This window comes from Fusarium venenatum (assembly GCF_020744135.1).
Source record: "Fusarium venenatum strain MPI-CAGE-CH-0201 chromosome Unknown EDB82scaffold_1, whole genome shotgun sequence".
Taxonomy (NCBI): domain Eukaryota; kingdom Fungi; phylum Ascomycota; class Sordariomycetes; order Hypocreales; family Nectriaceae; genus Fusarium; species Fusarium venenatum.
Window position 1 is genome coordinate 11,331,933 of NW_027072129.1, and position 19,467 is coordinate 11,351,399.

The 19,467-nt window shown below is 44.8% G+C and overlaps 9 protein-coding genes across 9 annotated transcripts; 4 read left to right on the forward strand and 5 right to left on the reverse strand.

Moving 5' to 3' along the window:
• Window positions 1-154: 154 nt before the first annotated feature.
• On the reverse strand, window positions 155-1,674 carry EDB82DRAFT_573249 (Pyoverdine/dityrosine biosynthesis protein-domain-containing protein). The gene is made up of 4 exons (XM_025730410.2): window positions 1,525-1,674; window positions 1,261-1,469; window positions 1,058-1,205; window positions 155-1,005 (listed from the first exon to the last, which is right to left on the reverse strand). The coding sequence occupies exons 1-4, from the start codon at window positions 1,613-1,615 to the stop codon at window positions 179-181; spliced, it is 1,275 nt and encodes a 424-aa protein (XP_025587441.1). The 5' UTR covers window positions 1,616-1,674; the 3' UTR covers window positions 155-178.
• Window positions 1,675-3,446: 1,772 nt separating this feature from the next.
• EDB82DRAFT_454633 (uncharacterized protein) lies at window positions 3,447-4,753 on the forward strand. The gene is made up of 2 exons (XM_025730399.2): window positions 3,447-3,830; window positions 3,882-4,753. The coding sequence occupies exons 1-2, from the start codon at window positions 3,550-3,552 to the stop codon at window positions 4,705-4,707; spliced, it is 1,107 nt and encodes a 368-aa protein (XP_025587440.1). The 5' UTR covers window positions 3,447-3,549; the 3' UTR covers window positions 4,708-4,753.
• A 1,388-nt stretch (window positions 4,754-6,141) lies between these two features.
• Window positions 6,142-7,460, forward strand: EDB82DRAFT_493724 (uncharacterized protein). The gene is made up of 3 exons (XM_065608439.1): window positions 6,142-6,527; window positions 6,679-6,823; window positions 6,884-7,460. The coding sequence occupies exons 1-3, from the start codon at window positions 6,475-6,477 to the stop codon at window positions 7,346-7,348; spliced, it is 663 nt and encodes a 220-aa protein (XP_065466049.1). The 5' UTR covers window positions 6,142-6,474; the 3' UTR covers window positions 7,349-7,460.
• Window positions 7,461-7,953: 493 nt separating this feature from the next.
• On the reverse strand, window positions 7,954-8,609 carry EDB82DRAFT_573251 (uncharacterized protein; the record flags this gene model as incomplete). Its single annotated transcript, XM_025730377.2, has 5 exons — window positions 7,954-8,024; window positions 8,082-8,208; window positions 8,256-8,274; window positions 8,326-8,495; window positions 8,586-8,609. The coding sequence occupies 5 exons, from the start codon at window positions 8,607-8,609 to the stop codon at window positions 7,954-7,956; spliced, it is 411 nt and encodes a 136-aa protein (XP_025587438.2).
• Window positions 8,610-12,106: 3,497 nt separating this feature from the next.
• On the forward strand, window positions 12,107-12,532 carry EDB82DRAFT_522453 (uncharacterized protein; the record flags this gene model as incomplete). Its single annotated transcript, XM_025730354.1, has 1 exon — window positions 12,107-12,532. One exon carries the CDS (start codon window positions 12,107-12,109, stop codon window positions 12,530-12,532), a length of 426 nt encoding a protein of 141 aa, XP_025587436.1.
• On the reverse strand, window positions 12,457-13,215 carry EDB82DRAFT_493726 (uncharacterized protein). The gene has a single exon (XM_065608440.1). The coding sequence runs from the start codon at window positions 13,180-13,182 to the stop codon at window positions 12,835-12,837; it is 348 nt and encodes a 115-aa protein (XP_065466050.1). The 5' UTR covers window positions 13,183-13,215; the 3' UTR covers window positions 12,457-12,834.
• A 391-nt stretch (window positions 13,216-13,606) lies between these two features.
• On the reverse strand, window positions 13,607-14,440 carry EDB82DRAFT_473169 (uncharacterized protein; the record flags this gene model as incomplete). Its single annotated transcript, XM_025730343.1, has 1 exon — window positions 13,607-14,440. One exon carries the CDS (start codon window positions 14,438-14,440, stop codon window positions 13,607-13,609), a length of 834 nt encoding a protein of 277 aa, XP_025587435.1.
• A 716-nt stretch (window positions 14,441-15,156) lies between these two features.
• Window positions 15,157-17,034, forward strand: EDB82DRAFT_544316 (uncharacterized protein; the record flags this gene model as incomplete). The annotated part of the gene is made up of 6 exons (XM_065609402.1): window positions 15,157-15,559; window positions 15,606-15,961; window positions 16,017-16,190; window positions 16,269-16,644; window positions 16,696-16,879; window positions 17,019-17,034. The coding sequence occupies 6 exons, from the start codon at window positions 15,157-15,159 to the stop codon at window positions 17,032-17,034; spliced, it is 1,509 nt and encodes a 502-aa protein (XP_065466051.1).
• Window positions 17,035-17,311: 277 nt separating this feature from the next.
• On the reverse strand, window positions 17,312-19,206 carry EDB82DRAFT_552942 (uncharacterized protein; the record flags this gene model as incomplete). The annotated part of the gene is made up of 4 exons (XM_025730321.2): window positions 18,835-19,206; window positions 18,599-18,774; window positions 17,695-18,544; window positions 17,312-17,645 (listed from the first exon to the last, which is right to left on the reverse strand). The coding sequence occupies exons 1-4, from the start codon at window positions 19,191-19,193 to the stop codon at window positions 17,312-17,314; spliced, it is 1,719 nt and encodes a 572-aa protein (XP_025587433.1). The 5' UTR covers window positions 19,194-19,206.
• Between the last annotated feature and the right edge of the window lie 261 nt (window positions 19,207-19,467).

The window sequence follows — 19,467 nt, forward strand, 5'->3', positions numbered from 1 at the left end:
CTGGGTTCTTTTGTGTAGGGATGCATGCGTAACTGACCACCAAGATCGGTTGGAAGATTCTCAATTGTTCAATCTATTTCTGTTCTAAAGTAAAAAAATATGACTACCATTCTATTGTCACTGCAAAGTCCCATCGCGCCAAAAATAATGTACCACCAACTTTTCTCCATCATTGACCTCAAAGATCAAGTAGTCCCTCCCTAAGGTTGCTAAAGCCATAGACGTAAACCGGCTGCAACTTGGCAAGACCCTTTACCCTCTCGACATCTTCATCAACCATAGTTACTGACTCGTTTTCACTTTCACTAGTGACCAAAAGACCACGGGGATAAATGTGATCAGTCCCGATATCCTTGCCCACAAAGTTGAACAAGTCATGACGCTCCCTGTAACACCAAGGCTGACCATCCTTGTACACCAAATCGTGGGTATCACGGACATCGCCCGAGTAAACACTCTCAAACATACCACCCACGTTGACGGAAATGGATGACATCCATGGCACGCGGAACACGGATGCCTGGCCTAATCCCTGTGGGACAAGAGGGAACGACAGCTTGACTGCACCACTGGAGGCGTGAACTGACAGACGCACGTGGTGCGGGAGAGCCTTCAGAACTAACCCTGTAAAGGCTTCAGAGCGGGCCATGGTGGCTCGGGCGAGTTTCTTGGTAATCTTCTTTCCCTGCATGCGGCTGAGTCCCTGCATGACTGGGGTGTACTTGAGATCAATCTCGTAGAAACGGCTCATTTGGGTGTAGGTACGAAGTGAGTCAGGGTCGCGGGTGAAGAGTTCGTCAAGTAGCTCGGGATGGGTGTTCTTTTCGATTCGAGCACGGCAGTTGTGTAGACCCTCAATGTAGGATTCTTTGTCGAGGGGTACTGTGGGCACACCCATCAATTCGTGGGGGGAGCTGATTCTGACGTTCAGGCCGTATTTCTTGGCCATACGGTCGATGGCTTGGGAGTACTCCCAGACTTTTTCGTCTGAGGTTGGGTAGATGTCTGTTGTCATGATGAGATATTGTTCTTTTCCAAGACTCAGGGGTTTACGTACCATTAAACACTGCTCCGTCGGAAGCTACTGTCACTTGGGCTCCAAAAGGGTAAACTTGACCAACATCGAGTGTCATGGAATGGAGTTTGTAGAGTCCGATGTATTCTCCCATGTCAGGAAGTGAGCCAGTCACTTTATCGGGGTTTTCCTTGTTAATGTTAGACCAATAGCTTTATAAAGATAGAACAAGGAGAAACACGTACCGACTTGAAAGGGTAGGATGGAATGACAAAGTTGATGGGTTCACGACGACGAATCCAATACTCGACATGAGTTCTGAATTTGGAGCGTCCCTCCCATCGTTCAACACTGTCGGCGCCATCTTCTGTGGTCTTGGTATGCATACCATACTTCTGGACAACATCCAGAATGGTATCGGCCAGTTCCGTGATATAGAAATCGAGAGGAGCATCTGAATAGCGTCAGTATTGTTGTAGATATCAAAGATAGAAAGTAGGTTGACATACTGTCTTCCTCGTCTGAGAGCTCAACTTCACGTACTACGACGGAAGCGGACTTTTCAGCCCTTTCGGCAAAAGCAGATCTAACTTCGAACATGATGTATGACTTGTAGAATCACCTGGAAGATGCTTAGTGAATGTCTTGGAGAATGTGAGGATCTGAGGATTTCAATATTATATCAAAGCGTACCTAACCTGCCTTTTTATCTCAAAAATAACGGCATTCTCTATCTTTACAAGCCCGTTTCGTTTCATCGAATTTGACACCCTCCCTCCATGCATTGTCTTCGATCTCACTTAAGGCGCAGTCTGTATCAAGATGGGAGCCTAGTCTCCCTCGCCGCGTGAAGACGCTGGTACAGCTACTGTATCCACAAGACAATGAGACGGAGACAAGCTGTGGTGTGCCAATGACCTTATTCCGGGTAACCGGCGGCCTGTTGCTGTAAGAGCATGGGTAAAGGTATGGTTGAGAAAGCTTGACAAGGTTAAACAAACTTTGTTCGAGAAGACTCGGAGTCCGAGTGGTGGCTTGCGCTTACGGCGTGGTATGGTTCAGCTCGGTTTTGTTGATTGATTATGTTACGATACAGCTGTAAGCAACCAAGGACTTTTGGCAGGGTGTGACAGCTGGATCGTCATCCTGGGTTTAAGGGGTAAGGCGATAGCTCGATCTGAGTGGCGTGCTCGCTTTCTCTTGGTCGGCTTTGAGCGTTTATATTCATTGCTACGTTACTACGAACGACTGAGAGTACTATCTATAGAATCCTAAAGTGTCTGTCCCAAGGCAATGGAAAGAGAGCAATGATCGTCTCGAACGTCTGGAGTAGAAACGCACATATAACGACGATCATTGAGTCTGTGCGTAAAAGCTCTTGTTCTCTCCAAATACATGCAGTTTGATATCTACATTTGATCATGCCTCCATACTACGGATATGACGGAGAATATGCCTCGGCTAATGCTCAACTAGGACATGCTCGACCCTCTTTTTCTGTAGGGTTACTTAACGTTCACTGAGTAAACAATGAACTATGACTGGGTCTGGCATTCGGGGATTATGCGGTGATCCCGCGGCGTAATTCCACGTCAGACTTACGAAACTGGCGCTAAAGGACTCAGGACTCGCAGGGCAAAATTTTTAAACAATTAATCCCTACTGTAGGACCCTACGGATTTGATAGGGTTGTGCTCCAAATCTGGTGGCTTGAATCGTGCATTTGTCAGAAAAGGTAGGGGGAGTACCCTACGGATAGAATATACGATATTTCCTAGCGCATTAACTAACCAGAAACGTCAGCGGCACTTTTTACCCGAAAGGATCGATGATTTCATCCACGCTAGTAATGTCGAGATCGCAGGGTTCTACAGTACTTGCCTCATAGAGCTTACGCTAAGGACTCTCAATTTTTCTTTTTGAACGCAAAATGTAATATGAAGTCGGATTTGACCCGCAAAAGCGGCGTGGTCTGACAGTCCTGAGTAAGCGTTCCTCACGAGGTTGGTAGGTGACATTTTCAATTCTGCAGGGACGGATACCCCAACGCCATAAGCGGGCGTAATAATACCTGCCCTCAGTAGTTGCGACCATGTGTCGTTGATTTAGCAGTTCTCGTCGAATCTAGCCAAGTCTCTTAGTTAGGACATGCTAAAAGTAGTGGCCGCGATCTAGGCAGGGGTAGCCCTTGGCGAGTAGTGATGGCCAAGCCGAGTCAATCCTTATGCGGCGTAGTAGCACCGCAGGCCCAAGACTTCCCGCAATGGGTGCCGCACTAGGGACTCTGCATAGCCGGCTATCGTCAGCCTCAAACCCTTGGCCAGAACGCCTATCTATGTGTAGTTGGACGTCGTTCCATGACCCGAGTCTATCCACGTATGCTAAATAGCGATAGAGAACCAGGTTGCCTTTTCATCTCACATCACCTTCTAAGCTGTTCTGTTTGTCATTTTCCAAGATACCCAGGCCACATTGCTAGTTACCCACCTCGTTCAACTACCTCCATTCTCTTGTTACTCTCATCTGTTTTCAAAATGGGTTCAGTCAATACCTTCAGCCTGAGTGCCGACAGCACCAAGTTCCTAAATGAGTCCGGAGCCTCAGCAGTCGGCTCAGGCATTGTCCAGCGTTTTGAGCGCTTGACGGGGAAGAAACCTCATCACTTCCTTCTTCGACACATTGTATTTGCTCATCGACAGTTAAATGACATCTTGGATGCTTACGAGCGACGTGAACCTTTTATCATTTTTACTGGACGAGGGCCCAGCAGTACTAGTATGCACGTTGGTCATGCTCTACCGTTCCAGCTCGCCAAGTAAGTACTTTGTCGTTAGCTCACTCATGGACCAAACACTGACTTACGTAGATATCTCCAAGATGTCTTCAAGGCACCCACAATCATCATGTTGACGGATGACTCCAAGTACCTGTTCAATTCAAAGTACACATTGGAAGATATCAGACGCTACACAATCGGAAATGCAAAAGATATCCTTGCGTTTGGATTTGATCTGAAACTCACTTACATGTTCTCATCCCTTGAGAACAGCAATGGTCTCCTTTACGAATGCAGCCTCGAGTTTGCCAAGCGCATCACTCCAGAAGAGGTTCATCAACATACCGGCTTTCAATATGGAAGCATGAACATTGGCATGTTCAACTTCTTTGCCAAACAGAGCGCCGGCTTCATGCCTGGTAGTTTTCAAGACATTCTACCAGACGTCAAGACAAAGGGTTTGCCTAGTCTGACCATTATCGGTACTGATGTCGATCCTTTCTTCTGGATTAGTCGTAAATACGCATCTCAGGTTGGAGAACGCACACCTTGTTTCATCTACACATCGCTAGTACCCAGCCTCGATCCCAAGGACACGGGAAAGATGTCGGCGTCAGTGACTTCGTCTGCCATTTTCCTTGACGACGAGGTTTCTGTCGCCGAGAAGAAGCTGAGAAAACAGCTTAGCAGCAATGATGCTGGCACTAGGTCGACTATGCTTGATTACCTGCGGGCCTACCAACCAAATGTTGAGAACTTTGCAACGTTGGAGGATTTGAGCCATGATGAATTGGTGCACGAGGTCGTGAAAGCCATCAAGGCATACTTGCAGGACTTTCAGAGTAGACGAAAGGAGATCACTGATGAGGTGTTGGCGGCGTTTATGAAGCCACGAGTCATTTCATTTTCGAACTAAGGGCAAGTTGATTTTGTATAGAACAGGAGTTTTCAATAGACGTGCTTTGAGATATTCACTGATATTCTGGTGGTGTATCTTAGGCAGTAGGAATACGAGAATTTAAGCATATTTGTGCATTGGAGGTCTAGAAGTATGCAGTACCATTGAATCTGCATATACGAATCCGAAAATTAATATGTGACATTTCTTGGCATCTTGGCGCAACAAAAAAATTGTATCAACGGCATATACTGAGTACTGTGTTTGCTTTGACCACTTAAGCTTTCGCCCAAGCCTTCTCAGCCTTCTCTAAGTTATCAGCAAAGGTATCCTGAGTATGATGTTATCGGAACATGTAGTTAACGAAGATCAGTGAAATAAAGTAACGTCTCAGCAGCCAACAAAAACAAGTGCGCCTGTAATTACCAATGGGTTTGATGGGTTCGAGCTGAAAGTATAATGTTCTCTAGGCGTGCAGCTTGGTTACGAAAGGTAGGGCTCATGAAGTAGCCTTGTTATCATACAATACAAAGACAATGTCAGCTGCTGATCAGCCAACTTCTTCTTCTTCCTTTAGCTCAACTAAAACATTTACTGCCGAAATACCAAGATGTCAGCTAACTTGCTCAGCTTGTCATACGCCGTGATCCCTGTTGCTAATTGATTTTAGCCACAATTGCAGGGCCTCACGACACCTATCGCTATTAAGCAAATCGGATCGATATTTAGCTAGTGATGCTGGATAACTAAAATAGGTATGGTATGGTAATACGGTTACAGGGCCGTTCCGTTCCATCACGGAGCCGTCGACTCTAACTGCATTTATAGGTCCACTCCAGGGCCGGGAAGCACGGCATCTAGTTATTCTAGTTTCCTAATTGAGCAATGCCGAACAAAGACAGTTTGCTTGCTACACATAGTGGAGGCTATGTACTGATTACCCACTCATTAACATCCTATCATAATTAATGTCTACTCAAGAGGAACCTATACCTAGCCAATGTCTTCGCGTCTTCTGCAACGTGTCGTATATATCAGTGGATACTGCTTGTTGTGCAATGGGGCGGCTTATACAAAAGCTTCCATTGAATTTTGCATGCGAGACGCCCATAAGCAGCCGACATATGCAGGCCTACGAATCTACCGTAAGCGTCCTTTTATGCGATCTTACATTATATTGTCCGCAATGATCGACACAATATTTCCGCTTTTTCGATTGTCAAGGGTAAGCACCACACCACCCTGAGAGATGATAAATAATTTTCAGCTACTGTGGCTTTCACTTATTTCGTCTACTAAACGAGACCGTTCATTGCAACTACGGATGAAATCGACACCCCGTTCCATGGATTGTTCCATTATCCCCATTTTTACGCCACACACATGCGGTACGATGGGATCGAAATGCCTGACATGCAAGTGAGCGTCTCGAGTAGGTGTCACAAACTCCTTACCTTCACGGTTCCCGACGTATCAATTTCAAGGACTGGAAGGCGAGTCCACGGTTAGAAACGGCAAAACTCGGTGCTAGCCGAATCTCACGCAATGCACTTGCAACCCTTCGAATCTCACGCTATGCATTTCCGCTCTTTTGAATCTCACGCAATGCACTTGGACCCCTTCGAGGACTTCATATTATGGCAGATTTTCCACTAAGCCTCGGCTTTCCTAACGTCCTATTTGCCGTCGCATCACTAAGTACCATTTTAAGGCAATTGCGCCGCTCGCTATCCGACCTGTGTCTATTCCCAATCACCTCAAACTCATCTGTTTTTCAACCTTAACATGACCTGGCACGGTCACATAAAAGACGGATCAAGGCCATTGATGAACACGGAGTGAGTCTTTGAAGAAACGCTTCCAACCTCCCCAGAATCTGCACGGGACTCATGAGTATTTCATGAGACTAACGCGGCAAGAGCAAATATTTGCTAACGGACTACATCAATGGCACGAAGAAATGCAATCCGCTAACGGCACTGACTATAGGCCAACAAAGTCTCCGCGCCAGTCACACCAGTCTAGAGAGCATCATCCGTTCAATGCTTCGGGAACGTCATTGCATCATCAACACGACACGCACAATGCTATATCGGATGATTTTAGTACGGGGTTCCCAAATGATTTTCACATGGTGCGTTGAATTCTTCGATCAACAGATCTGGTCAAACAAATTTGACTAACATGATTCCAGGCCTACGATCACACCGGAAATGGAGTTCCTTTCATGACAAATCACCAGGACCCTCTAGCACTTGTTTCAATGATGGCTGGGTGGCAGGATTCTCTAGCTTTTGACCCAACAATAACAGGCTGGCAAGATGCCATGACCTATGATTCGACAATGGGTGGCTGGCAGGATTCGTCCTCCATAGACTCTTCCAGAGCTTCATCAGTATCTACCAACAGCGGCTCCTCTTCAAGAGACGAAGGTACACAGGAATCATTCATTTGCAACGACGAATGCTGTCACGGAAGAGCATTCAGCAGCCGTGCCAATCTTCGACGCCACCAGAACGAAAGGAAGGGACTAAGAAGGGTTTATGCCTGTAGTTTCTGCCACCGCGTTTTCAGCCGTTCAACTGCTTGTCGGTTACACCAGCAAAATGGCGTCTGCTTCAAGTCCAATGGTTGGGTTGGTGAGAGCCCTCAGCAGTGATGAAGAATCACAATTTCGGAACGATATACGAACCCCTTTCCTTTAGCCTGCATTAGACAAAGATAGATAGATACATGGTCAATTAGATATTTATTGAGACACAAGTCATGACATATCATCCTGCTTAAGCTCCCCTCCTTAATTGAAACGGTGAAAACGCACATTATGAACACAGCTCATGAAGTCTATTATTCAAAAGCATATGGCTGAGCTTTATCCTTACCCACTAGAAGATACCTTTCTAGCTTGGCCCACAATATATAGTGAACTTGAAGTATGCGGGCTATCGATGCCAAGTAAGGCATGTCACCAGGCCTTGCCGTATGAGCTATTTCCATTTATCATCTAGGTTAACGAGAGAGACCGTTATTAGTTTCTTTGAGTCTCTGGCAAATTATTGGATTGTGAAGCTATCTTAACTAGACTCTGCTATAGCAGTATGCCTAAGTTATCCAATTTGTTAAACGTATATGGTACATACACTAATCTTATTCTTAAATGCTAAATCCATTAACAAAAATCAAATTCATTAAGAGCTAATATTCAAGTGAGTGTTAGTGTATTACTACTATCCACAAACTATTTCATCGAGTTGTTAGAGCTGCCTAACTACCCCTGGGCGCCTCTTTGACAGAAATTGCGACTTCTTCGTTCATAGCGGATATAACCGTAATAACTAATAGAACAGCGTTAGTAGACATTAATGAAAAAAGCTAAAAGATATATTTCTTACGTGCGTCTGTGCCGCTGTCCTCGTATTCTCTAATTACATCACCTATCTCACCTTCAGGAACAGGAACATCGTTCTTTTCTCCTCCATCAGCTGTAATCAGATGCAGAAAGTCATCATCGATGTAAGACTAAATTGTCAGCATGCGTCCTACATCCATAAAGTGTATGAACTGACAAACTGGTACTCCCTACGGCTAACATGAGGAACATCAACGTTGGCATCATGTTTGACTGAGTCCTCTTACTTCTTGCCATTGAAAATATCAATGCCAATAAAATGAACCTCTTCTTGATCGTTGGATAATTCGACAATCTTGCATGGGCGACCATTTATTACAAGATGTCCATTCTTCCTCAAAGTTGAAGCTAGGGCAGAATAGGTACCGCCTTGACCATCACCACCGCGAAAATCATGCTGCTATTTGTTAGTTTGCGGAACAGTAATGGTGGATTGGAAAAGCTAAGAGTGGGACTGGGAGAACTTGGTATTGACTTTACAACTTACATCATGATCTTCACTGTCAGACATTGCAATAGATCTCAAATCCAAAGTTGGCGGGCTTGATGGCAGAATGTACGAGGTTAAGGGTTTATTGTGAGGAGGTTAATAGATTGTGGACAACACTGAGTAACGTGCTTGATAAGCGAGTGCACCAGACAAGCGAGTGCACCAAAAATCCCTCACCTTACAACATTTTAATCTAATTGAAGATATCTCAACCATTCAAGATGTCCCAACCTTCAAATGAAGCTAGAATCCTTCTTGCCCTTCAGGCCCTTCAAAATGACCAAAAGCTAAGCTTACGACGTGCCGCAGATGTATATAACGTTGACTACTATGCATTACGTCGTCGTCAGCACGGCATTTAATTATAACGCAATTCTATCCTAAACTCCCGGAAACTATCTGATCTAGAAGAATAGATAATAGTTTAATTTATTCTTGACCTAGATTCGCAAGGATTTCCCTCGCGATTGCGTTTTATGGAAGAAATAGCCAATTCTCTGCTTATAGACTGCAATGCGCTACCTATTGGCAAGCGTTAGGCTTATAACTTTATTAAACGATAACCAGAGCTAAAGACGCATATCTTTCGCAGATATAACTATCAGAGAGCTAAATGCTAAGATCCGACGATTATTCGGGGCTGGTTTCGGCTTATATAGAATATAATCGCAAAGTATAGTATCTGATTAGGTAATATCTGGAACTTTAATAAGACCGGCTTTATAATAGGCCTGATACAGTCCGGGATGGTTATTATAGGCTCAGAAAGGCAAGGAAGACTGAAATCAGTCCAGCCTGGAAACCGTAAATAGATTACTGCAATTCCAGCGATAAACGCTAAAGGTCAATCGATCCCGCCGTTTATCATTAATTCAGGCTAATATTATCTTGCGAATTAGTACCGAGAAAGTAACCTCCCGGCCAACTGGGTTATTGCAACAAGCCAAAATGGATAAACAAATAACAAGCTAGGTCTTAAGTGGCTAAAACACTTTAATTAAGCGACAGCTAAGCAATCAGTTAGTCTGTATCGTCTCTTAATCCTTAATAGTCATAAAAGTCACCACTCAGTCGACTTTGAGAGATACTGTCAGGATTACAAGATTATTACACTTTGCATGCCTACTTATACATCCTACTTACTCCAGCCTCTCGATATTAGGTATTTTTCAGTGCTGAAGAATGCTTATAGTCGAGAAATAGAGCATCTAATTAGATGCTCTATAACCTACATTTCAAAGACTGAGTTCTTCCCTGCCTTTTATACAGCTATAAACCCCAACGCCTCCCAGGGAGGCAAATTAATCACTAAGTCTATGGGTTTTAAAGACCCTAAAGACAGTAACAGAGGCTTAATCTCAATCTAAATACCTTACTAGACGGGTTATTATGCATAAGAGCAGCTCCCCAGAGTTAATAATTCAGGCTATTAAATTAAACATAAAAGCAACATTGGCAGTTATGCATAAGGTTATCTTATTAAGAGATTAGGTCTAAAATCTTAAAGAGGCAAATAGGATATTAAGCCGTCGCCGGAGGGCAAAAAGGATAAGACTACAGAAAGGAGGGTTAATGACTATACAGGAAGGATTACAGGTAATTAATCAGATAGATATTGATACGCAGGTAGTGGCTGAGTCATCGAGAAGTGGTAGACAAGGAAGGTCGGTTAGACCGGGTGTTCGGCGATGTAGTGTATGCGGCAAGACCGGGCATAATGCAAGAACCTGTCAGGAGGATATTCAGGCCTCTGGAGATAAGTATAGTGGGTGATTTTAATTAATTAGATAGGTTATAGTGGTTTTATGTTAGAGATAATAAAGAGTATTAAGATTTTTGGTGCACTCGCTTGTCTGGTGCACTCGCTTATCAAGCACGTTATTTATGATTTACTATTATGACGTAGGGCGGCCGCCTCTTACGCTATTGACTAAGTCAAAGCGTAGCACTAATGCCTTTTGACCAGTATGATATCGTAATTTGCCCACTATCTATAGAGATCTGCACCAGGCTAATGCATGTCTCCAACTGGTTATTGTAACTTTCCCTTTTTCAACTTAGAACTCACTATCAATCAGCCCGATTTTCTTCTCAATTGGCTCAACAGATAAAATATCTTACCTATTGACTTTGACAGCATGCCGGCCGTAATGAATTGAGTGAAGATCTACTGAGAATTAATATAATTGGCCATTCAGGTGCCACGTATCTCAATGCCCTTTCCTTCTTCAGCAATGGACAGGTAAAAGACAATAGATTAGTATGTTAAAGAGATCCGGTGTTAGGAGAGTACCACCGCAGGCAACAAGGGTGGCTCGGTCGTTGGTTTAAACAATCAGTAGCTTGCCAATTATATAATACCTCTTGTACCAGTTACTTGATTCTCAATTTGATTCCAAAGGCGCTAAAGGATCCGCGACTGAGACTGGCTGCGCACTTTGGGGTACTGGCGCATACTGTCAGCCATCTGTTAACGAAAACCAGTTATTCACCAAAAATATCAACGTCGTCAGCAATTTGTTTGCAACCTGCAACAACTACTGCTGCTGGGTTTTCATTTCTTAGAAAGAGCGATGTAGGTCAATGTCTCTGTATGAGAGACAAAACTGGCACAATTGCTTACCATTGGCTTTACACGTATCACATCGCCGGCGGTGCTCCAAAGGTCTATGGGAACAACCTCCTCCATGTCTTCAACTACTACTCGTACGAAATTTTTCACTATGTTGTCGAGTTCGGAGAGAACGGTCAAGTTCTTATTCCTGTGGCCTCTGGTGCTCGTTACGTCCTGAAAGACATGTTCCTAGCGTTGGAGTACCTACATGATGAATCGGATTCATGGGACATCCTCTGGCCAAGGCAATAGAGCAGGACAATACAGACCTTACTAAACGTCCTTACGGCACTGCCTTGTAGGTTGCTTGTTACTCGGGCTCTGAATCCATGGCTACCTGCTTGGACTCTGGATTTCCCAAAGAAAATAACTACAACCTAACTAGAGCTGGGTCAATGATGAACAGCAACATCAATTGGATACATCTAATTGTTAGTTCAATAAATAAGGTATTTTAGAATCCAGCCGTGACCAGCCTGTGTTTTTCTGACTAACGCGAAGTACTATCTATAGCGCGGGTCCGTGGACAGCTCAGGTAAGACATGGCGCTAGGTCTGGAGCAGTCGAACGCCAATAACGCGGCTAGACTATTGGCAAGCCATCTGGCCATTTTCCCAAAAACGTCGTGGTTGTTGAACTATTGCAGTCGAGAGCTTGAAATATCTTCCAGCTAGCGCATGTGCATACTATTTACCTTTTGTGCAATTATTATTGGACTTCCAAGTTCCATGAACATTTGTAGTACATACTGTCATTCATCTATATAAGCCAGCTCCCCTTCCATCTATAGAACTTAACCATCACCGACTCACCTTCAACCTACCACTATTTCTTCTCAAGACTCTCAAGTACAAGCTATTCTCTCATTGCAATTACTCTGATTTTTTTTTTTTTGGAAACAAAAATGCCACACACAAAGACCCCCATGGACAAGTTCTACGACGAATACAACCGCTGGCACAAGAATGAGCTTGACGCCATTAACCCAGACCGAGGCGTCTCGATCTGGTTCATGAACAACACGGACCAGGAATTAACCTGGTCAGACTCAGGAGTCGACCACGGCGAGCGAAGCAAACTGGCACCCGATACAATCGCTCCTTGGAAATGGGGGAGATGGGCATTGGAGTCTTCTGGATTCCAGACTGGATGTGAGGGCTGGATGACATGGGTATTCAGCGATGGAACCAAGGTCGAACTGGGATATAATAACCCGTACTATGGGTCTAATTCTTATTCCTGCAGTGTCGGTTCGAGTTCATTCACTATCCGCAGGGAAGGGGGAGATGGAAATTGCGCTATTGTTAACTTTATTCTAAGCCGAAGTTGATGGGGATTATCTAAGAGGCTGATAGTAGTTTGAAAAACTACTATTTGGGTTTCTAGGGACATACTAGGTACTGGGCATGGCGGGATGCATAAAGCGTAGGTGGGATCCTCTTGGGTGAACTGCGACGAATGGCGCCCTCGACCCTTTGCCAAATTGGTGGATGCCAAATGGTCCCCATCCGGGCCGTCGACTCGGAAAGAGTCCAAGAGGGTTCTGACAGCGCTGCGACCTGGATGCTTGGAAGCGCGCTGCTCCATGCGCTTGTACATAGCAATCTCATTCTCGACACGTTCGTCAAGTGCTTAGGAGCGTGCAGAGACCTTGAGAACGACGTGGCATCGTTGTCTGCGTTCTCGGGTATGTTCGGGAACGATATATTGTGGGAGTGCGGAAAGGAATGACCTTAGGTCGTTTGCCAGCCATACTGTTGAGCTGGCACCAAAACCAAGCTTCCCTATCATTTGGTACCGGTCAACAAAGACTTCACCGATACGCACAGGATAATAACGTGCTGGGAGATAGTCTGGCAGTGTCTCCTCCTCGACTTTACTACTGGCGGGGATCCGAATGAAGTTTTGGTTGGGAAATATCCGTCGTCGTAGCGGTACTTGACCACTTGACCGAGACCATACACGGGAGAAAAATGACATAGTCAATGATGGCGAAGATGAGATTTACAGGCGATACATACACAGAGCTGGGACGCAGTTGTTGTATTGGTGTTTTATCCATCAACCGAGCATGACTAAGAATTACCCCGCGCTTCGAGCTATTCCTTGAAAGACAAAGAGAGATACATATTGTCACAATGAAGCTGGCAGCATTGTGCATGATGGGTGAATCGAAGAATGCTTATGCTAATTAATCTGCTACTATTTGTATAGTCCACCATGGAACATTGCACGAGTTAGAGGATTATCTTCAGTTTAGACATCACGAGAAAGGGTTGATAGTGAAGTTATTACATTCAAATGAGTAATCTATATAAGAAAATAGTTTCCGTTCACATAGTCTTAATACCCAAAGCCCATCGAAAGAAAGCTTTTACTTCTACAGGTTTCTCAGTCAGAACATCTAACAAATACCCTTGATTCCAGAAGTATACCCGTCCAAGTTGTATTGTGGAAAGTCGTTACTAGAGGCCCTGAAGCATCGTTTGCTTCTCTCGCTGTAAGTGAAAACAGAGCAATTGTGATCGGTAGCGCACGCCTGGACACAATCGTCTAGGGTATTGGCATCTATAGCTTGAGTAAGGCCACTGAGGAGAATGCCACACCTAATCTCCATTGTTCTAATACACTGAGTGGTATCTGAGGGACATGTGGCGACGGGGTCTGCAGCAGTAGTCGTCGTAGTTGTCGCCTCAGAGGTCAAGGCTTCTGAACTTGCTGCCAAGGACGTGGCAAGAGTCGTGGGAGTGTATTCGGCCGTGTCCGTCGAAATGGCGTCGGAGGTGACATCCGTGGTACTCTCTAAGGCAGTGGTGGTAGTCTCAGTGGTCTCAGCTGCTGTGGCAGCAACAGTCTCAGTAGTCTCGGTGGTTCCAGTATCCTCGCCAGCTACTGTAGTAGCAGTAGTCTCAGTACTGTCGGTAGTCTCGACAGCTACTGTAGTAATCTCGGTAGTCCCAGCTTTTGCAGTAGCAGTGGTCTCAGTAGTCTCGATCGTCTCGCCGGTTACTGTGGTAGCAGTGTTTTCAGTCAGGATAGTGGTAGATTTGTCAGTCTGTTCGACTGCAGAATCGCTCAGAAAGATCGTGGATGATTCGGTGGTTGGCGCTGCGGACAATGTAGTAACGCTGCTGATCTGGGAGGCAGTGGTGGTGATGGAGCTTTGAGGTTTGCATGGTCCAGCTAATGCAACACCAACAGCGGCCGGGAGCATGAGAAACGAGCGAATAGCGACCATGATTATGGCCAGGAGATGAAATTTGGCAACAAGTTCAAGTATAGCAACAACCAGAATGGAAAAGCAGAAAGACGAAAACTGAGGATACTGTTATTTGTATTATTTTCTTCTTTTACCTCCTCGTTCTTTCATTTCCTTTAGCGTTGTTATTAAGCTACGACGATTAGATCTTGAAGATCCCTATAACGACTAAGCAGATAAAAGTTAGCCAACCTGGGAGGATCCAATGGTTCTAGATTAGTGACATAGTCTAGACTCTCTTTTAACGTTCCTAACCCAGTATTATTTTCTTTTTAAAAAATAAAACCCAAGTTCGTAAATATCGCATCGCCGATCGATGACCAACTATCGGATTATGATTCACACTAGACGACATAAAAAGGGTGTAAGCCGGATGGCACATTTTTAGGATTAATATAAGCATGGTAAACCAGCGGAGACTACGACAAATGCGACTAGGAAACATTTATTGTATTATGGCTCTTAGTGTACAAATAAAAAGTTCACTATAAGGTGAGTAGGTTGCAGACATATGCGGCAATGTCTGCATGTTCTTGAATATTCTCTGTTCTGACTCTCCAATTGTTTGCCTTTTCGTATCCTCGCATATGCATCGATGCCTGTGGCTTACAGCCGAGTACAAGCTGGCAGAGAGATTCTCCACAGTCAGTTAAACTTCAATTCTTATAGATTACTTCAAAAGAATATCACAGAACATGAACAATCCATCGCCGAAAATGGATCCAGCTATCGCCGCCCAGCTTGTTGAAAAAGCCCGCAGCTACGGTCTTCATTCTTGCGACTACTGCCAAGCAGTTTTTATTGACCTCACCTCTCTGGCCCTGTCGAGTGGGGAAGCTGATGATCACGGAAGCCGGGATGTTAATGAGCTGCAATCGGGAATGTGGGACGGATCCCTCTCTAGTGCGATGAGGTTTTGTAAATTTCAGTTCTCTCAAAACATCATCGCTGAGGCCCAATTTAAATGTCCCTTATTCGAGATAGAGTTGCCCGTTAACCAAGGAGATTTGGAATTGCGCTATTTTACCGTCGGCTTTAACCCGATCCATTATGAGATATCACTTGCGAATATAAGGCTCGACATTAGGCTTCCGAAAGGTATTGTAATGTTATATTCCTTCAAAGTATGATGACTGACTGACAGTTTCCATCAAAGATTTAATGTCGTTGGTCCCAGATCTAGGAACGACTGGAGTACCGATTCATCCTTGTATCAGATCTGACAAGACATTTTCTCGTGCTCAAGAATTGATAACCAAATGTTTGAGTGAGCATGAGAAATGCAAGAAGACCGGATCAGCCCCATCGCGTTTACTTGATGTTACCTTTAGCAGGACAAGACTGGTCAACACAAAATTCATGAAAGATCTAGTCTGGGTGGCCTTGTCGTACTGTTGGGGCGGTCCACAACATTCCCAAACAACATATCTCAATCTACAAGACCTTTATCGTGAGATTGTGTTAGAAGATCTCCCGCTTACTCTCCGCGATGCCGTTTATGTTTGTCGACAGATGGAGATCCAATATCTTTGGATTGATTCTCTCTATCATTCAGGAGGAGACAGACAATGCCGATCAAAAGAGAGAATCCGATAAAGATCAAGAACTTCGAAAGATGGCTGGTATCTTCAGTGGCACAGTCCTTATTATTGCTGCCTCTTGCGCATCATCAGCCGACGAGGATTTTCTCCAAGATCGTCAACAGTACGAACCAGCAATCAGCATCCCTGTATGCGTCAATGGGATCTACGATATGGCCCAGTTAGTTTTACAACGTGAGGACATCGACGAGTCGCTGGAAGTAGAGCCGATCGATGGTAGAGCGTGGACATTTCAGGAGCAATTGCTTTCATCACGAATGTTGAGCTTCACAAAACAAACTATGCAATGGCATTGTCAGTTCCGGGACTGTAACATCTCCCAGGATGAATTCCATCTTCTTTCTAGTCCTGCTGACTACTTAGCTGCTTACGATGAAGGTACTTGGGTAGAGCTAGTCCAGGAGTATTGTCACCGTGATTTGAGTAACTTGGAAGATAGACCTATTGCCATTGCCGTGGTGGCCGAGACATTTGCCACTAATACACCCAATGTCACAGCGTCGGACTTTGTAGCCGGCCTGTGGAAAAATAACATTCTGGAGGAATTGCTGTGGTTCCCCAATAGACAAGGTCCCAGACGCGGTAACTTACCAAAACTGTAAGGTCCTTCTTGGTCTTGGACTTCAATCCCAGAGATGATCGGTTATTGTTGGGGAGTCGAGTTTGAGCCCACAGCTTCTTTAATTGGTATAGATATCGATCTCGCGGATCCCCATTTCGTTTTCGGCGATGTGAAAAGAGGCAGAATGCGTCTCAGAGAAATCATCTCGCGCCACCACACTGAACGCATGCTGCCACCGCGCCCCGATTGGACGACGTTTGACGACAGTTGCCCGCGACTACATGTAGACCGTCATAAAACATCCATGGAAGTCTTTCTTCTGGAGTTGGGCATTCAACATGACCCGACGAGGCCGAACAAAAGTGTTGGTTTAGCGCTTCAATCGACCAGAGAGATGGATCAGTTCGTGAGAATCGGGATATATACTGAAGATGATGATAAACACTGTCGTGGCTATTGTATGGCTTGTCAAGAGAATGGCCCAAAAGAAGAAAGAACAGTAGAAATTATGTAGCTGGGTTTCGGGTTACAGCCAATGAACCTTATTTGTAAAAAGTAGACAAATACTTATTATCTTGGTCGACATTTAGTCAAAAGCAGTAGTTGTATCACAGAGAAATGAAGATTTGCATGTAATGGCATTTAGAAGAATGTCCTATGAAATAGAAAATAATCCAATATATTACCTCAAACCTGGAGCTTCCATCCTCCTCCACTTTCGATCAATATCCCTTCGGAGGCCTTTCCAACCTTGGTTCTGATCCCCCATGACTGCGACTTCTCCGCAATACCATTTTCCTGAGATCTGTTCTCCTGAAGAGCAAAGAGCTCAGTAGCGTTAGAGCTCTTGACGACATCGACGCCTATCCTGGCAGTGTGGATTACGATGGCCACGACAAAAGCCACAGTAAAACCAACTTGACCAGCTAGCAATGTCAACCACTGCCAACGTACAAACATATAGGTCTCTCGATTGAAACTCGTTCCTCTTGCAGAGCCCTGTGTTTCAGCAGATCTAATACTACCACAGCGTTAGTCATTTATCAGATGCGATGCGACCGAAGACTCACAATGCTGTCATTCCTTTAGCGATGTTATTTGCATATGTCTGTAGGTTCTTCCAAGTCAAATCGTCAAATTCTTCATCAGGTGTTGTACCGGAAACTCCGCTCATGAGATTATATCCAAACTGGTATGCTAGTCCTGAGGAGAAGTGATTACTTAGATCAGAAGACCAGGAGCCAGAGAAGGCCTGTCGGAAATCTTTATCGATTCGGATATGGACTAACGAGGTAGTGACGTTGAAAGATCCTCGTCCTTTATCGTCTGAGAGAATAAACGAGTTCCATGTACTATTATCGTTCGAGGTAGAGGTCGAGGAGCTGATGTTGACAGAAGATGCTGATATTGTCGTGCTATCTATACCATCCTTGACTTGGACGGCATAATTCTGAACGCAAAAATGCCATATCAGCTCCATAGCTCGAAATCTGGTCTTCATGTTAGGACTGGCATTGCTGTAAATGATAAAGAAATGTGCAACTGTTGCTTCTTTAACATCGGCATCCCACTCCGATAACATCTTTCGTCTTGGAACTTTATCATCATCTTCGGGTTGCTGGTGAACGGGGGAAGAGATGTTCGTCATGACATGGAACTTCTCCGTAAAATTCAAAAACCCTAAGCCGTTGGGCAATGAGGCATTGTATAATCTCACTCCATCTACGCCTTCTGTAGGCCCTGATACGTTAAGATATTCAGTGACATTCTTTATGCTAGCGCAAAGACCAAGCGATAAGACCGGTGGCCATTCGCATAGCATTGTAGAACAAGCGGGTTCAACGTGAGGAAGTGTTTGGTTGACAGTATAAAAGGCCGCTTGATATGCACCACGTGTGACACCCTCAAACACATCCTGACCTGACCATTATCGTCATTAGCATTGCTCTTTCGATAGCTTGAAAGTTTACATACTTTCGAGACCCGAGTCTAACAAGGACTGGGGGAAGGATCGAGAAACTTGTACGGAAGCAGTTCCATTTGGTACGAGGATGTTCTCAGGCCGATATGTTATCGTCGATTGTGTAACAAATGATGTAGCAATGCCCGTCGCCCAAACAAGAGCTGCAACAGCGCTGAAATAAATGAACCTGCGAGAACAGAGTAAGTAACTACAACCTCATTCTTATCCAATACGTTGTCCAACATACCCTCCTCTGATTTTTGGTACCAGGCACATAGCGCCCCATGGGCCTCTGCTCGCTTGATCAAAATCATGCAAATGTTTCAACGGCCGTCTCCCTGTTGCAAACCAGTTCCATTTTAGCTGCGATAGTCCCTCCTCTATCGGAACAATGACCATAGCACGACAAATAGTCGAGAGAAGTGCGATTATGGTATTCACCGTGAGTCCTAGTGGCCAGTCTGGAAGCGGATGATTATCGAAGTGGAATAAAACAGCAACCAGGGCTCCGAAGAATGAGAGTGCAAGAGCGCACCAGATGAACTCCGCTAGCCATGGTCTCACATGGCGCCATGTCGTCTTCTTCGATGCTGTATTACCAGCCATTGTAGGTTCCTCCGACGGAATATAGGTGTACCGTTGTGGTTCTGGTTTGGTGATGTGAGTCTTGTCGGTGGATGTCTTATGCATGCTCTAATCCACAAGCATAGGCCGAAGAAGACTCGCAGTCGCTAAATGTTATAAGATGGGAGGTCGTGTACTTGTTTTGATTTACCGACAATTCAAGGACGAGGTGCAACACAGTCACAGCTAAACTTAGCTTCGCCTGGGAAATGCTCTTGGAAAACCCACTAACAAGACTATATGACAAGCCACATCG

What these genes read in the sequence shown, in the direction of transcription:
- EDB82DRAFT_573249 (XM_025730410.2), bottom strand. Translation starts at nt 1,615, where the DNA reads ATGTTCGAAGTTAGATCTGCTTTTGCCGAAAGGGCTGAAAAGTCCGCT. An exon ending in GCTCTCAGACGAGGAAGACA is followed by an intron (nt 1,470 to 1,524) that starts GTATGTCAACCT and finishes GACGCTATTCAG; the next exon opens with ATGCTCCTCTCGATTTCTAT. An exon ending in CGACGGAGCAGTGTTTAATG is followed by an intron (nt 1,006 to 1,057) that starts GTACGTAAACCC and finishes TCATGACAACAG; the next exon opens with ACATCTACCCAACCTCAGAC.
- EDB82DRAFT_493726 (XM_065608440.1), bottom strand. Translation starts at nt 13,182, where the DNA reads ATGTCATTTTTCTCCCGTGTATGGTCTCGGTCAAGTGGTCAAGTACCG.
- EDB82DRAFT_493724 (XM_065608439.1), top strand. Translation starts at nt 6,475, where the DNA reads ATGACCTGGCACGGTCACATAAAAGACGGATCAAGGCCATTGATGAAC. An exon ending in AGGCCATTGATGAACACGGA is followed by an intron (nt 6,528 to 6,678) that starts GTGAGTCTTTGA and finishes CACTGACTATAG; the next exon opens with GCCAACAAAGTCTCCGCGCC. An exon ending in TCCCAAATGATTTTCACATG is followed by an intron (nt 6,824 to 6,883) that starts GTGCGTTGAATT and finishes ACATGATTCCAG; the next exon opens with GCCTACGATCACACCGGAAA.
- EDB82DRAFT_454633 (XM_025730399.2), top strand. Translation starts at nt 3,550, where the DNA reads ATGGGTTCAGTCAATACCTTCAGCCTGAGTGCCGACAGCACCAAGTTC. An exon ending in CTACCGTTCCAGCTCGCCAA is followed by an intron (nt 3,831 to 3,881) that starts GTAAGTACTTTG and finishes TGACTTACGTAG; the next exon opens with ATATCTCCAAGATGTCTTCA.